The sequence below is a fragment of the Furipterus horrens genome, unplaced genomic scaffold (genome assembly GCF_987537825.1).
Source record: "Furipterus horrens unplaced genomic scaffold, mFurHor1.1.pri manual_scaffold_9, whole genome shotgun sequence".
Classification (NCBI taxonomy): Eukaryota; Metazoa; Chordata; class Mammalia; order Chiroptera; family Furipteridae; genus Furipterus; species Furipterus horrens.
This window is the reverse complement of record NW_028327179.1, coordinates 16746784-16762193: the sequence shown is the minus strand read 5'-3', so window position 1 is coordinate 16762193 and position 15410 is coordinate 16746784. Positions and strand designations below refer to the sequence as shown.

General features: G+C 35.9%; 1 protein-coding gene across 1 annotated transcript in view; it reads left to right on the top strand.

The window, feature by feature from the left end:
- ABCB5 (ATP binding cassette subfamily B member 5) overlaps window positions 1-15410 on the top strand; it is an 82930-nt gene that overhangs the window by 56378 nt on the left and 11142 nt on the right. The window contains exons 19-22 of the mRNA XM_090287809.1: window positions 3305-3388; window positions 7218-7421; window positions 10572-10672; window positions 11525-11665. Of these exons, the coding sequence (XP_090143935.1) occupies window positions 3305-3388; window positions 7218-7421; window positions 10572-10672; window positions 11525-11665 (530 nt within the window). The remainder of the gene's footprint in view (window positions 1-3304; window positions 3389-7217; window positions 7422-10571; window positions 10673-11524; window positions 11666-15410) is intronic.

Here is a 15410-nt window from a genome sequence, read left to right as displayed (position 1 = left end):
TCCTGTCACTCCAGCCAAACTGTCAAAACCAGTTTTTACATCTGCTGACGTTTAGCAGTAGCGTTTGGAGGACTGCTGTGTAACAAAACTCCGCCTTTGCATGTTTAAGGAACTCCCAGGTACAAAATGTAGCGAAACAAATGGGAGGTTTCCCATAGCAACGTGACGCTCCAACCAAAACAGTTGGCACCTGACACTCTCTGCTCAAAAAGATCAAGTCAGAGACAGCTGGAGACACCCTTTAATCCAGAAAAAGAAAAATCTACCTAAGGGATCATAAAATATTTTAATGCCTGTGCATCTTGCTCATGTTAAACTTGGTACTTTAGGTTGTTTGTTTTTATAAATACTTTATATACGTCTTTACCGCAAATCTCTGATGAAAGAAGGTGGAGTTTTAATTAACTAAAACTATATTTCACACTTGTTGACAATTCCTGCTCATTTTTTCTTTATGATTTATGTTTTTCATGTTTAAGGATTTTCAATTTCTGGGCATTTTTGAAAATGTTCCCTGATTGTCTGAATGTTTTAAATGAAAGAGTATATACATTTTGCCCTGGCTGGCATGATTCACTTGTTGAAACATCATCCCATAGATCAAAGGGTCACAGGTTTGATTCCTGATCAGGGCACATACCCAGGTTGCTGTTCAATCCCCACGTCAAAGGCAACTGATCCATGTTTCTTTCCTTCTCTCTTTACATCTCTCTCTCTCAGTCTTTCCTTTTCCCCCATGCTCTCTCCCTTCCTCTCTCTCTAAAACCAGTGAAAACATGTCCTCAGGTGAGCATTTAAATAAAGAGTATATATTTTAATTTTTCATACATTACTTTGAAATTCCTTTCTAGAGATTCACAACATGCTTTTGGTGGAAAAGCCTCAAGGCCGTGAGCCAGTTTAGCCAGTAGATATTATTAATCTAATATCCTGATTATTAATAATGGACATAAATGCTCTGCCTAGCATTAGCCATGTGAACATCAGGACAGTAACATTCATGGATAAAGTGGCTTCTGCCCATAAATGCACCAATCTATAAGCCATAAACTCTGGTCCTTCAAAAAACATGCACATGCAAAGACACACACAGAACCTCTCTGCTATCCACCGTTTTAAATTCCCTCATAAATTTAACTCAGCCCTTCCAGTTTATTATTTTCCCTTTTCATCCTTCAGTATTCTTTTGCTTCTTATCCTTGTTTTCTTTTCACTGGAGGAAAAGAAAATAATAGTCTTTTCTTTATAAATATCTTAACAGTTTTACTTTTGTCTATAGTAAGGGAGGCTCCTAATGTTCAGTTTTGCTGAACTCTTACTATCTAGCTTTTACCCTAAGACTTTGAGGCTTAGGAAGCATGCTGAGACTTGCAGTGTTTTTTATAACCATTTTGAAACTTCATTTGAGGTAGAGGTATTTATGGAAACAGGTGTGGTCCTTTTGTAGGTACAAAATCTATATTTTATTTGATTACTTGAGCTCCTTGCAGTTGTAAAGAATGTTCTAATTGTTGCTGACTTCAGTGGTTGTGAGTAATTCATTGTTCATTGAGTTTCAAAGCTAAAATTTTATTTCTTAATGATAAATGTTGACTTATAGATCTACTGGGTTTTTTTAACAGATTTGAAGTTTATTTTTTCCCCATTACTCTCTAAATTAGATTGGCTAAGGCTTCGGTGGGAGGGTCTCTAAATCATAAGATGATGGCATTAAGTGGTGATCACTAAGGGATCTCAAAAAGCTACTTTCAAAAGGATTTGAGGTAACAAGTACTGAAACAGGAGAAACAAACAATGAAACTCAACTACAATGCTTCAGTTAGTTGATTAAAAACTCTGGCATCTGACGGTCTCAGTTCAAATCCTGACCTCAGCATTTGCCAGCTGTGTGATCCTGGGCAACTTACTTAGAAATAATTGGACATGTACAGTATACTTAATTTGGGGGTTATATAATAAAAAACAGGCAGTGTCTTCCAGTTCAAGACTACTATAATATTATTGCTGCTGATGTGAGTGCACAATATGTTAGGCTCATGACTAGGGTTGTGTTTTCAAAGTTACTGTGCTGTGCAGATCAGGATCGCTACAAGATGCCCTGCGGGTATCTAAAACCCTCAAGTCTTTGGGACACTTTTGCAATTCAAGGGTTTAGAGACTAGTGCTCTCATGCCAAGGTTGTACACACTCTGGCTCCTGCCATATTCCTCCATGGGAGCTTTCTTCTCACATGACTTCATGATTAATGCATAGCCTGTTATGCTTTTGTTCCTTTAGTTGGCAGATATGTGTAACCTGGACAGCAGGTTCCTGGCTGGCTTGTTGCAAGCCCACAGCTATTACACACACTGAAAATAAGTCATTTTTCAGACACAGTCTCCATGTGGTTTTAATCCATAAGAGATATAAGTGGTTTAAATGAGTGGGAAGAAACATTCAATAGCTAATAAAAAGAAATCAGAATTCCTTGGGTTGAGAAGTGCTAAGTGCTATCTCTGTCTGCTGTTGAAAATGAAATTGGTTATAACATGATGCTTTTATTGCTTGCATTTTTGACCTGTCTCCTTCAGATTGCATGCTTCTTGGCTGCAGGGGTTATATAGCAGCCTTTCTGCTTCCTTAGCCTTTCACAATGGCCTGTGCTTGTAAAATCTAGGGAGATAATATGAAGTATCAGGGAAAATCTTGCTTATGTGGGTCCTAAAGAGAAGGAAATTGACTATTTATTATTAATCGATTTATTTAGGAAGGTCTGGAAATATTTCTAAGTTCTGTTGTGCATCACCTTACTTCTTTTGAAATTTTACTTATTTATTTTTAGAGAGAGGGGAAGGAAGGGAGAGAAATATCGATTGGTTGCTTCCTGCATGCCCATAACCATGGGCCTGGCCCAAAACCCAAGCGTGTCCCCTGACTGGGAATTGAACCAGTGACCTTTCTATTTGTGGAACAATGCCCAAACCCCTAAGCCACGCTGGGCAGGGCTCACCTTACTGTTCTCCACAAATTACTTGCGGAGTAAAATTACAAATTACTTGGTGGTTCAAACTGACCATTTTCACATTAGTTATTATAACAATATTGTATCACAGCAATGAGTCCAAGCTGTTGGACTTAAGTTTTCAGTTTATATCTAAGTATACATCATTGTGAAATAAGAAACAAAAATCATTTGATCCATGATATTTACAAAAATTAATTACCTGTGAATGAGGAGATGGGTAAATGCCTTGTGACATACTACAGCAAAATAAAAACTCAGAAAATCTTTTTAATAACCATGCTAATTCCCTTCTTTCTCTAGGATATTTCCTGGTTTGATGATAAGGAAAACAGCACAGGAGCCTTGACAACAATATTAGCTATAGATATAGCACAAATTCAAGGAGTATGTATATTGCTTTTATTTTTAAATGATATATGTATGTGTTATGCATGTGTGCACATACACACATGTGTCTGTGCATATATATGTGCTACACTGAGGCAACCCACATCTTAAGAAGACCAGGTAAGTCCCAGGACTAACAAAAAATTCTCAATAAAAGATGTAAGGAAGCTTTGCAGTTCTGGATATTTTTAACCAAAAATAAAGAAGATTTAGCAGATGTAATAGAACCAGTAGATCGAAAAAGATGCCAAGAATGAATTAGTGAAAGCACTCAGAATTAAATAGACAAGAAAAAGTAACAAAATGAATACACAAAATTTAGCAGTTAGTAAGAAAGTGTAGTATTTTTAGTTCCCCCAGAAAATAAGATCTTATTTACTATAACATCTAACAAGTTAGATTCCTGTGTACATCTGGAAATGACTTTGTGCTAAGTGTTCTTCAGATCACTTGAAACTTTCCTGTTGCAGTTAGTAAATGTTGGTCTCATAATAACTTCTGGACAGGTAAAATCATTTTCATTGAATGAGAAGTAGTAACTAAAGAAAAAATGGTTGTAATACTGATGGCAGATTTTAAAGTTGTTGAACTTAAAAAACAAAACAACCAAAGAAGGATTTCAAGATTGAGACCGTGTCTATTAGCATGTAATTCACATCAACCCCTGCTTGAATGGATATGATTTTTATCAAAGGGAGATTTATTTACTAGTCCTATTTGCCCACTATTTCTTTTCTCACAAAGACACACTACACTAGAGATGAATCATAAAATAATAATTCAGGGTCATACTTCCTATCATAACAACTTGAGACAGTTCATCTCAGCTTCCTCACCATGTAATTTCAGTTACACTTTTATTTTATCAAATGTATTTCGGGTGAATGTTGATAAAATACCTCCTTAGTAACAATAAACATTATTTTGAAACCTTTATAATGAACAAAAATATATGCTCCTGGCCATTTTTATAAGCTCTGATACTTTGAGAGTCATGAGAAAAACATGTTAGTGAAATAAAGTCATAGGACAACATGATTCCTAAAATAGTTGACTAAATATAACTAATTTAGCTGATATTATCTCAGCCTGAGGTAATGGCACACTGCCAGTATATCTGTCAACAGACTTTTATGTGTAATATATAGTTTTACTAAAGGTATCAGGCCATTTTAGATTATTTGGAAGACTAGATTCCACAAAATTGTAAAGATATTATTGCTATATCTTTTAGCAACCCCTTTTCATCAACCAAAAAAGCCTTACCTCACTTTTGTCCACAAGAAAGTGTTGTCAACACAACAGTGTACACTTGACGTAATACTGACAGACACAAATGTTAGTTTTCAGAATTCTTCTCATCAGAACTATAATTATGTTGCCTGATAAAATCATGAAAAACTCATTTATTAATTCAAAAGCCCAGTGAATTGATTAGGTATAATGAGGTTATCATTACCTGGACAATGGTGACCTTATTTCTTGATTTAACTTTTTTACATTGGAATGTATAAAACAGCTTGCATTCCTTGTGATGCAAATGTTAGTAATCACCAAAATGACTTAACCATAGTATAAGTTTGGCATATAATTTCGGTTTTATAGTACAATTTAGGTTGAATTCATTTACAGACATTATCAAGTCTACAGCAGAAGCTAATTAATATCCAGAGCCATAATGGTTAAAGGTGGTTCTTCTAATAAAGAAAAAATTTAATCTCAGCTCTGAACTTAAAATATTGCAGTTAAACCTTATCACTGCTAACCCCTTGAACTATTGTGTGGTAAGGCAAGTCAAGAGAGTCAGCTTTCATTTTGGACAAAATTATGTATCTCTACCTCTTTTGCTAACATACTGCATAATTTTATACATAAAAACATTGATCTCCTCATCCTTCAACTCTCAAGAGACAGAGTGTAAGTCATCATTAAGAACCAAATGACATTCCTACTTCAGCCTCATAGATCTGAGTTCATGTGCAATATACCTTAAGACACTTAAAATAGGTTATCTATCTTAGTTTTCAGTATTTAGTGGTTGGTCGGGTGTTTGCTGTTACTGGTTTTACTTTTTGGAATTTTCTTTGATAACTTAGTGAGAAGTTGGGAAATAGTGGATCAATGCCAAACCCAGTCTTGAAACTGAAGCTACAAGTTTTTTAGAAATGAGACAGAGCCCTGTGGAGAGAAATGGCTTTTTATTGCTGTTATTTTAATGACAATATTAATTTGGTAGTACTTTAGTGAAAACTGATATAATCTTTTAGAGGAGCAACTTGACAATAGCTACCAGGAGTGTAAGAGCATATACTGTTTAACATGTAACTCCAGACTAGGAACTTAACATTAGGAAATAAAATATAAGCACAAAAATTTCACACAAAGATGCAGAATTACATATTTATTATTAATAGTGAAAAATAGGAAGCAATGTAAATATTTTTGAAGACTCCAATAACCCAGGAAAAAGCTTATAGTATAACATAAAGGGATGAAAGTGGGATAAGAAAAGGTACACACACATAATAATCCTAACTTGAATATGTATATCTACTTATGTCTGGAAGGATGTAAATTTTAGCACTATATAAGCCTTTCCCAATGGTCATACTTTCATGATCAGAGTAAAATATATCTTTTAAAATGTGAATTGATATCCTGGTTGATTATAGCTGTTTCTAGGTAAATAAGGTCTTATTTTTCATCCCAGCACTAAAATAATTTAACATTTTCTTTATTATGTTTCACATGCTCTACTGAAAGTTGATGCATAGACATGTAGATTTTGTAAAATAGTAAGAAAGACATTTATACTTATTTAAATTTTTTAAATTTCTTTTGTTACCTTATACTGTGATGCTTCCAACTTCTTTTCTACTTTGATAATGTTTCTTTAGACTTTGCTTAGTGAAACTAAGTTATAAAGTACAGAAAAGGCATCCAAGATATAACCAAAGTATGCATTTTAATGAATATCCTCAATTATTCCATTCAACTCTACCATGGCGTAGTGTCTAAGAAGCCAGCCTCCCATCAGTGTAGGCAGTAGGGACAGGGCTGGATTGGGAGCCCACATATGGTGAGTGGGCATCCACGTGTGGCAGCATCCTTGTGTGGAAAAGCCAAGCCAGAGCAGAGCAAGGGCGATATCCACACAGAGTGGAGGCAGGGGCCTTGATGGCAGACCAGTTACACACAGAGAGATTGATCACATGAATCTATTAAAGAAAATGAGAGCCAGGTTTCTCACTGTTGAGGAGGAGACAACAAATCCTGGAAGTAAGGAAGCTGAAAATAACCTTGTGGTTTTGGATTGGAATTGTAGGTATTGGTGTGAACTCATGCATTTCAAGAAATGTAACTAGAGAAATAAATGTAGATTTCAATTTGTGCATGCATCTACACATACAAACACACATTCCCCAGTTCTAACCACTGACATTTCACTAATAATGAGCACAACTGTCACCATATATTGACTTCCAAATAACATTCTCCACTCAAAGGAGCCAAGCCTCCTTGGAGAAAAGACAGATTCCTGGAGCAGGGCCAAGAAAAATCTATTTGTGTCAGAAAATAAATTTAAAGAATGATAGGAGCATGTCAAAATACAACAATATCACATCAGGTAGACAAATAAAGCATAATGACTTCATAGCACAGGACATTTTTTAAATATGGATATTATTTAATCTCTGAGTATAAAGTTAAAAGTCTAAGTATAATTTTTTTAAAAAAGCCTACCTTGTTTTGCTAGAAACTATAATAGCAATTCCTACAAATTTTAAATTAACTGACTTTTTAAACGAAATGTGTTTGATAATAGGCAACAGGTTCCAGGATTGGTGTCTTAACACAAAATGCAACTAACATGGGACTGTCAGTGGTCATTTCCTTCATATATGGATGGGAAATGACACTCTTGATTCTGAGTATTGCTCCAGTACTTGCTGTGACAGGAATGATTGAAACCTCAGCAATGACTGGATTTGCCAGCAAAGATAAACAAGAACTTAAGCGTGCTGGAAAGGTAAAATAAAGACTGTTGTTATCATCATAACATTTTAAGAGAAAACAATCAGAGCTCCCTTCTTTACAAAGTGGTGTATATGTATTGAAATGCACACAGACAAGTTAAAGATGGGGTACATATCTGGTATAGCAATAGGGTGCATGATTTAGACTATGGGCTCTGGAGTGAAACTGGCTGAATTACAATCCATACTCTATCACTAACAAATGTGTGACATGAGCAAGCATGTCAACATTTCTGGACTTCAATTTCTTCATTTGTTAAGTGGGAATAATAGTATCCACTTAGAGATTTTTGAATTACACAAAACATTATTATAGGCAAAATACTTAGAATAGTGTCTAGACAGTAAGTACTCAGTAATGTCAGCCATTATTACTGCTACCATATCATGGGGAAATTTGCTAATATGATTCCCTGTTCTCTGATTGTTGAATAATTAAAATTTTTAAAACAATTCTGGGTATTTTCTTTTTCAAAATGAAGAAATATAATAGTTACTGAATACAAAGTGGGGCACTTTTTTAAATTGATAGTCACTAAAACAAGGCTTTAGAGACAATAACCATTTTTATGCTAATCAAAGTGAACAATTTACTTAATTTCTTGGAAAATGCTTTGACATATTTTAGCTTCTCAGGATTAATCATATTCATGAAAATAATCTTGTATTGGAGATTTAGGGAAACATTAGTATTGTAGTACCATAACATTTAACAATTGAAAGAGATGTCATTTTATCTAATCAGGCGCCCAATGTAGGGACTCCCTTGTACAACATCCCTGTCAACCTGTCAAGTGTCCATCCAATTGGGGGTTGAGGGCAGTGCATTTCTATCCCAATTCTTCTTCTTTATTTGGCGGGGGGAGGGGGACAGCAGGGGAGTGGTCTTCTATCCTACTCTTCTTCGTTCTCATCTTGCTAGAGATCCAAAGCCTATTTCTCAAGACAGCCTTTAGGAAACTGTATCATGTAAATGCTGAGTCTTGTCTTGGCCATCCATCCCCAGATCTTTAACTTGTTCAGAGATCTTTATCACACTGCTAAACATCCTCTGAATATGAAAATGATTTTAATATTCACTTTACGGCATGTAAGACAGTGAATTGTCACAGTTGGCACATTATAAAGAGCATGAATATTCATGAAGAGGGATGCCAAGCATGTGACTCATCAAAATCTGGTTTGCATGACTCTTGGATCTTTATACTCTTCTTGCACTAGATAAGCACCCTTCGAATATTTTCTTGGGCAGTGCAGACTGAACTACATACTACATTATTTACTGCGAACACTGAAAAATTGCTTAACCCTCCCAGTGTACAAATCATCACACTTCCAAATTAATAGTACCCTAATTAATTATATTTTACTCATCTTAATTTTTATGTCATGAGTTTTAATTGTATATGTGCCCTTTGATTTTTCCCTTTTGTATTATTAGAGTAATCACAGAATATACAATCAGTGACTCCAATCAAAGAGACAGTAGCTTTCCAAGTAGCTTTAAATCAGTCAACTTATCAAACACCAAAACTGAGAATATGGACCAATAAAACATATTGATCCTTCTTTGGTTGCATGGATAGCTTTTGACAAATATCAAATGTTTCATTTTTCAGACTTAAAATGGTCATATTAGTAAAAAAAAAAACTATTCTCTCAGATTCTAAATTCATAATAATACTTTCTCCAATGTGAAAGAAGATGATAGATTATTTTTTGTTGTTCATTTCTATTTTTCTCCTCAAGGTTTCAGCATTCTTATTCATTTTCCTTGCATACAAAGAATTTTAAAATTTGAGGTTTCTTTGAGTCGTCGGCAGCCGTCCGTCTCGAGAGACGATGGTGTAGCTTCTTAAGAGTCTATCTGCACCGCCGAGAATGGCTGTGCAGTCCAACTCGGGAGTGACACGGTATCTGTCTCCTCCCGTGTTGAATCGACATCTTGCGATGACGCTGGAGTGTCCTCTCCAGTGAAGCTGAAGCTACAGAGCCTGGGCAGGGTGATATGGAGGGTCTGCTGTTGCCCATGCAGCAGACCCCCCCTCTCTTCGCAGCTAAAGGGTCCAAGGGAAAGACGGAGTCAATACAGCTTGGCTTCAGGTGCGCCGCAGGAGTTGCCGGTGTTGACTACAACGTCAAACCGCCTTAGGGACTCCGGCTCCGGATTTTCTGTTGGGGTTTACTCCCCTAGCCCTTCCCCTGAAGAGGTATGCCGCAAGGCAGTGGAGGTTTTTTGGAGTCAGAGTTTTCCTTCTCTGTTTCTTTGAGTTCATTTTGAAATTAATGAGAATTTCAAACAAAACATCAAAATTGAGAGAAGAATCCTGGTTTCCTGACAACAGTCCAGAAACTTAGTTCTTCCCTGTAACCCAAATTCTCCTTCAGTGAACACTTGGTGTTCAGCTATGTCGTCCTCTGCCCCATAACCACTCTGCCAGTCTGGAAACAGAGTGTGAAAGCAGGAAGGTTCTCTTTTAAGTCAACACGTGTTCTCACATCCATGAAGTTATTCTTAGCCAAAAGTCTCCTCCATTTTGATCCTATGTAATTAGTCCTTTTTAAAACTATATAAATGTGGAAAAGCATTAATTACATTTGAATTAACTATCTTTCATATTCACAGACAACAAAATAAGGAACAACTACAGCTACTACAAAACTCTATAGCCACACCCCCTTACTCGTCTGTAATATTCCTGAGGCTTTTGGTTGCTATTTGCTTTTCTCTGCTAAAATAGAACAGTTATTTATCTGATTATATCTGCTCTTTCTCCTTGAACTATCTTGTAATTCATAGGACAGTTCCTTTGCATAATTACATATGAACACAATGCTCACTAATATTCGAGCCGTCTGCTTATGGAACCAGTTTAAATAGAAATTCAGTGAAGAACTGAAGGGGACTAAATTTAGGTCAGTGGAATCTTTTCAGAAGAAATTTTCCTTGAGCCTATTATCCTGAACTACTATTTTCCTATCTGATTTTTTGGGAAATAAAAGAAAGCCAAGAAACCTCATTAGGAAAACTTACTGACTTGATATACTTAATATGTACCCTGTGTAAGTGACTGAAATTCACAGACAGGAGAATTTTAACAATTATTAATTTTATTTCTATCTTCTTTATCCTATTTTACAAGATAGCAACTGAAGCTGTGGAGAATATACGTACCATAGTGTCACTGACAAGAGAAAAAGCTTTTGAGCAAACATATGAGGAGACGCTTCAGACTCAGTACAGGTGATTGTAGATTCATACTGACTCCATTCACTAGTTCGTTCCTGTCCAGCCAGTACTCCTGCTTACCCCAGTGATTTGCCTGCCAATTCATTTGCTCTGGACTCTTTCCTGATAATGGCATATCATAATTTCTCATTTGACTTCACCAAGCAACGACTAGGACAGAATTGAGAGAAAGCACCATTAGAATGTATGTGTTAGGGCCTCCCGCATTGCCATGTGCTTTTACTAAGTGTGCACCTTTTCTTATTTTCTTGAAGTAAAGCTGGAGAAATATATTCAAGAAAGAAATCATGATTGCTTGGCCTTTAAATTGAATCTCTAAAATGGTTCCCATTTTAAAACAAATATATACACAATAAATGTGATCATCCCCTTTAATTTTAAACTAGTCCTCCTTATCATATTTACTCAGTGGTACTCTTTGTATTGCTTTATCAGGAAGATAGCTTTGTACCCTTTTACATGCATGCCTGTGATTGGTACTGACCTTTTATTTCCACTCTTTATTCTCTTAGTGAAAGACCAGGAAAGAAAATATTTCTAAATATTTCTAAATAAAATCTCTTTAACTCTTTCATTAACTGTCCATTTAGACTTACCCACTTATTTGAAAGTAAATAAAGGCTACTTTGTTATACTGAATTAGGTATATTGGTATAGAGAAAATTATTACATTTTCTGTTCTCTCTATAATAATTTTCAGTAGTTAAAAAATCACTTTCTTTCTAATTCTTAGAAAACATGTATCCCCTAAATAACAAAACTAATCTTCTATATTCATTCTAAATTTATTAAAATGTTCTTATTATACCTTATGACCCATTATTTAGTAAATTTTGTGCATTTCAGAAATACCTTGAAGAAAGCGCAGATCATTGGAAGCTGTTATGCATTCAGCCATGCCTTTGTATATTTTGCCTACGCAGTGGGGTTTCGGTTTGGAGTCTACTTAATTCAAGCAGGACGGATGACCCCAGAGGGCATGTTCATGTAAGTTGTACAAATATATAAACCCTTTAAGTGAGTCGTGTACTTAATTAACCAGAAAGGTGTCTAGTTTATAGGCATTATAATTTAAATCAAATATATGGGAAAGGCAGGCATGCTGGAAAATTTTAAAATTATTTTGTTATTTAATATCTATAAATTCAATCCAGCTGGCATTATATATATTATATACTGATGTAATACAAGTAATCTGAGTTAAGTTCCTAAGCGAATTGCTCCCTATTTCAGTTTATTAGAATTTGGAAATGTAAGGTTAAAATATGCCTTCTGGTCATCCATTCTTCATAAAACTCTCACAGTGAAAATAGCTTTATCAAAAGTGACTTTAAGCCAATGACTTTGTGTTCTTTGCCCAGCAAATATTCCAGAAGAAGCACACACAAATGAGTATTTCCCTTCAGAAAAATCACATTTGGGGTTGATTATGGCATCCCAATGAAGTTGCCTCTTCCCAAAATATTTGTTGGAACTTCTATTTTGGAATTCTGTTTACACAGTTATGAATTCTGGGCCTCTGCCTTCCTTTTCCAACCTTATCCACCACTGTCATTTTTGTGACCTGCATATCGGCCCCATACTTGAACTTCGGTCCCTCAAACTTCTGTCTCTTTGCACTTGCCCTTCCCTCTACCTTGAGCAATTATTCCCTGGTCTTTGCCAAGCTGCTGCTGTCTCACCATGCAGGCCTCTGCCCCTAAGTCCGTTCCTCAGGGAGACTTTTGCTGATGGCCCTAAGTAATCGCCCTGTCCCTCCTCATCATCACTCTACATTTTATTACCTTGTTTTATGTATAATACTTACCACCATTTGAAATTATCTTTTTTGTTTCCTTATTTATTGAGTGCGTAGACTATAAGCTCAGGGAGGGCAGAGCTTAACCTGTTTTGGTCACTAATGTTTTCCTAGAGCCAAAAACAAGAGCTTGGCATATAGTAAGCACATAATAAATATTTACTGAATGAATAACTGAATCAAAAATAAAGGGGGAAATTTGGACTGCATAATTAAGCAGTCTAGTCATTCCTGGAAATGTGCTTCCAGAGTCAACTTTTCCACATTACTCTTATTTTTCACAGATTATTCTTTTTTTCTTTCCCCTTCTACATTCACATATCTAACACCAGGCTCTGTGGTAGTAGGATTGGGTCAGTCTAAGGCAATGACAACCATTTATATAAAAATAGGATGTTTGTAATTGGGACTCTATTTCTACATACTGAGATTTGTTTAGATTAAAAGTAAAGAAAAAAAACTAAGTCAAGAATGTTCTTAGTTAAAGAATGATACAACCTCAATATCATGCTGACTATCATGCCTACAAGTAAAATGAGGCAGGGTGTTTCTTGAAAAGGGCCTTTCAAGACCACCAGCCATTTTGCTCACATGATAATCACCATACCAGCAAACCTGTATTAAGGATTTGTCATGCATTATCGGATATAATCCTCTCAACTACCCTGTGAAATATTATGACTCCCATTTTACAGATGGAGAATATTAAGACTGAAGGAGGTTACCTAACTTGCTCAAAGTTACTTAATTAGCGAGCAGCGGAGCACAGATTCAAGTTCATGATTCAATATGGCAGAGGATTTGCTTGGTAGACATTTTTGGTTATTATCATCATTACAATTTACTATTGTTACTAATTCTGTAGACAATCTTCCATAGAACCTTTCTGTAAAATTACCTTTTTAAAAACTTCTTTCTTAGTTTTCCAAACATTTGAATATCTAGAGATGGGCTGATTCTTAACATAAGTTGAAAAAGTAACTGTTTAATGTTATTTTATGGCCCTAAAATGTAAGAAAATCAAAGTCCCCAATACAAAAACTCCTCCTACTGGCATACCATACTTCCTGAATTGCTTTCCATTAAATTTATTAAAAAGGGTCATTTCTGGAAACAAGCATTTTAGCTGTCAAAACATATGTAGAATATTAATATGAGTAATGATTAGTGAACAGTATCACATTGGTATTTCCCAGTGCCCTGAGAAAAAGAAGAAACAGTGTGCTGAGCTAGGGCAACTAATATCACTTTTTGAGTTTCATTTAACCAGACTGCAGACAAAATAAGAATATTCATACTTTTTTATAGTATAGGCAAAAGAGAGAGTCTCTAGGAAATATGACTACAGGGCTATGCAAAAAGTGAATATATGAGATTTGTCTTCAACACCAAAGTCTCCAACCTTCTTGGAAACCCAATGTAGCCCCCAACTACCATGCATATATCACAAGTCTCCCTTTAGACACACTAAATTACACCTGGGCTAGAAGATTCTGTGCCTTCCAGAATCTAGTGTGATAGGCAGCTCTCTATCTAATCAACTAATTGAATGGAAGAGATTTTAAAAGATACTCTGTCCTTCTAGGACCCTCCTTAGGTAAAAAGAACTTTGTGTCATTCTCTGAATCAATGGTTTCCTAGCTTAGTTTCCAATCAAGAAGCTGGTTAAAAATGCAGATATCTGAAACTCACCCCACAATTCTAACCCAGGTAGGTATTTGAAGATTTGGTTTAGGGTCAGGTATCTACATTTTACCAAATATCCCAGAATACCGAGGCACAGAATCTGAGGACCGTACTTTCTTTAAGAAAGATGAACATAGAGATTGAATCCCAGGCTGCTCTCCACAGCTGCTTAAAACCTTAGGGTTTTCTTTTGGCCACTAACCAGAAACCGCCTAGATTTCTATAAAAATTGGGGAGACCATGTTTTAGTTTATTGTTTAAAATAAAGATGTTTTATTCACCCTATAAACTGTGCATGTATTTTCATGATTTATGGCTACAGGGATGGGTGAGCTGTCTCTCAGAAATGACAGTGTGCCTTACAAAGGGAAAGGCACAGAAGTTTTAACAGCAGAAGTCCTTGATGTGCTCATAATATTAGTTTATCAGCATGGCTACTACCAGCCTTAACTTTTTCCTCTAAAAGAAAGGCAATATACATTTCTTATAGTCGAGGCTGTCTCTATCCATCTCTGTTATTATAGAAGTTTCTCTGAAATTAGCATTTTTAAAAGGTGATAACATGCTCACTCTGCTGCCTTGCCACCAATGCTTAGTCATGTAGAAAATCTCAACACTTTTGATTCACTTTACTACAAATGTGTAGACTTTGAGAAATACAAAATAATTTTCTCCTGACTGATTTTTAGTGCCTTTAGGTTAGTTTCTAGCTGACTTACCTTTTGCCATATTGTCCAGAAACCATTATTGCCCAGCTGAAGTTTCTATAACTCTTCATGTTCCACTTCAGAGCTTTCCTCCCTGTTCCTTCTTCTTTGCTCCATGTATTAGCAGGAAGCTAAATAGAGCCCATGGCTGAGAAAGAATCAAGGCACAGCAGCCTTCAGGAGAGTAATAATAAAAACCACAGCTTTGAAAACAGCCTGAGAAGTGGAGCCAGGAGGCTTTTGTGTTGTGGCCTAGTCCTTCTAAAACCCAAGTGCAGTTCTTGACAGGAAATCATACAGGAATTTGAATATTCAATGTGATTACTGACCCACATAACAGTATAGGCAAGTTTTCAATAAATATTGGTAGTTGGTTGATAGCTTGAAATAATAAGGGATAGAAAAAAAGCCAGCTAGGCCTCCACCACAGTTTTTGCTCTGATAGGCTGGGAAGCCCTGGAAGAACTGTGTGTGTGATCATTGCAATCTGGAAAGAAATCTTAGTTAGCCAAAAGAACAAAACAGGAAAGTCTTCTTCAGT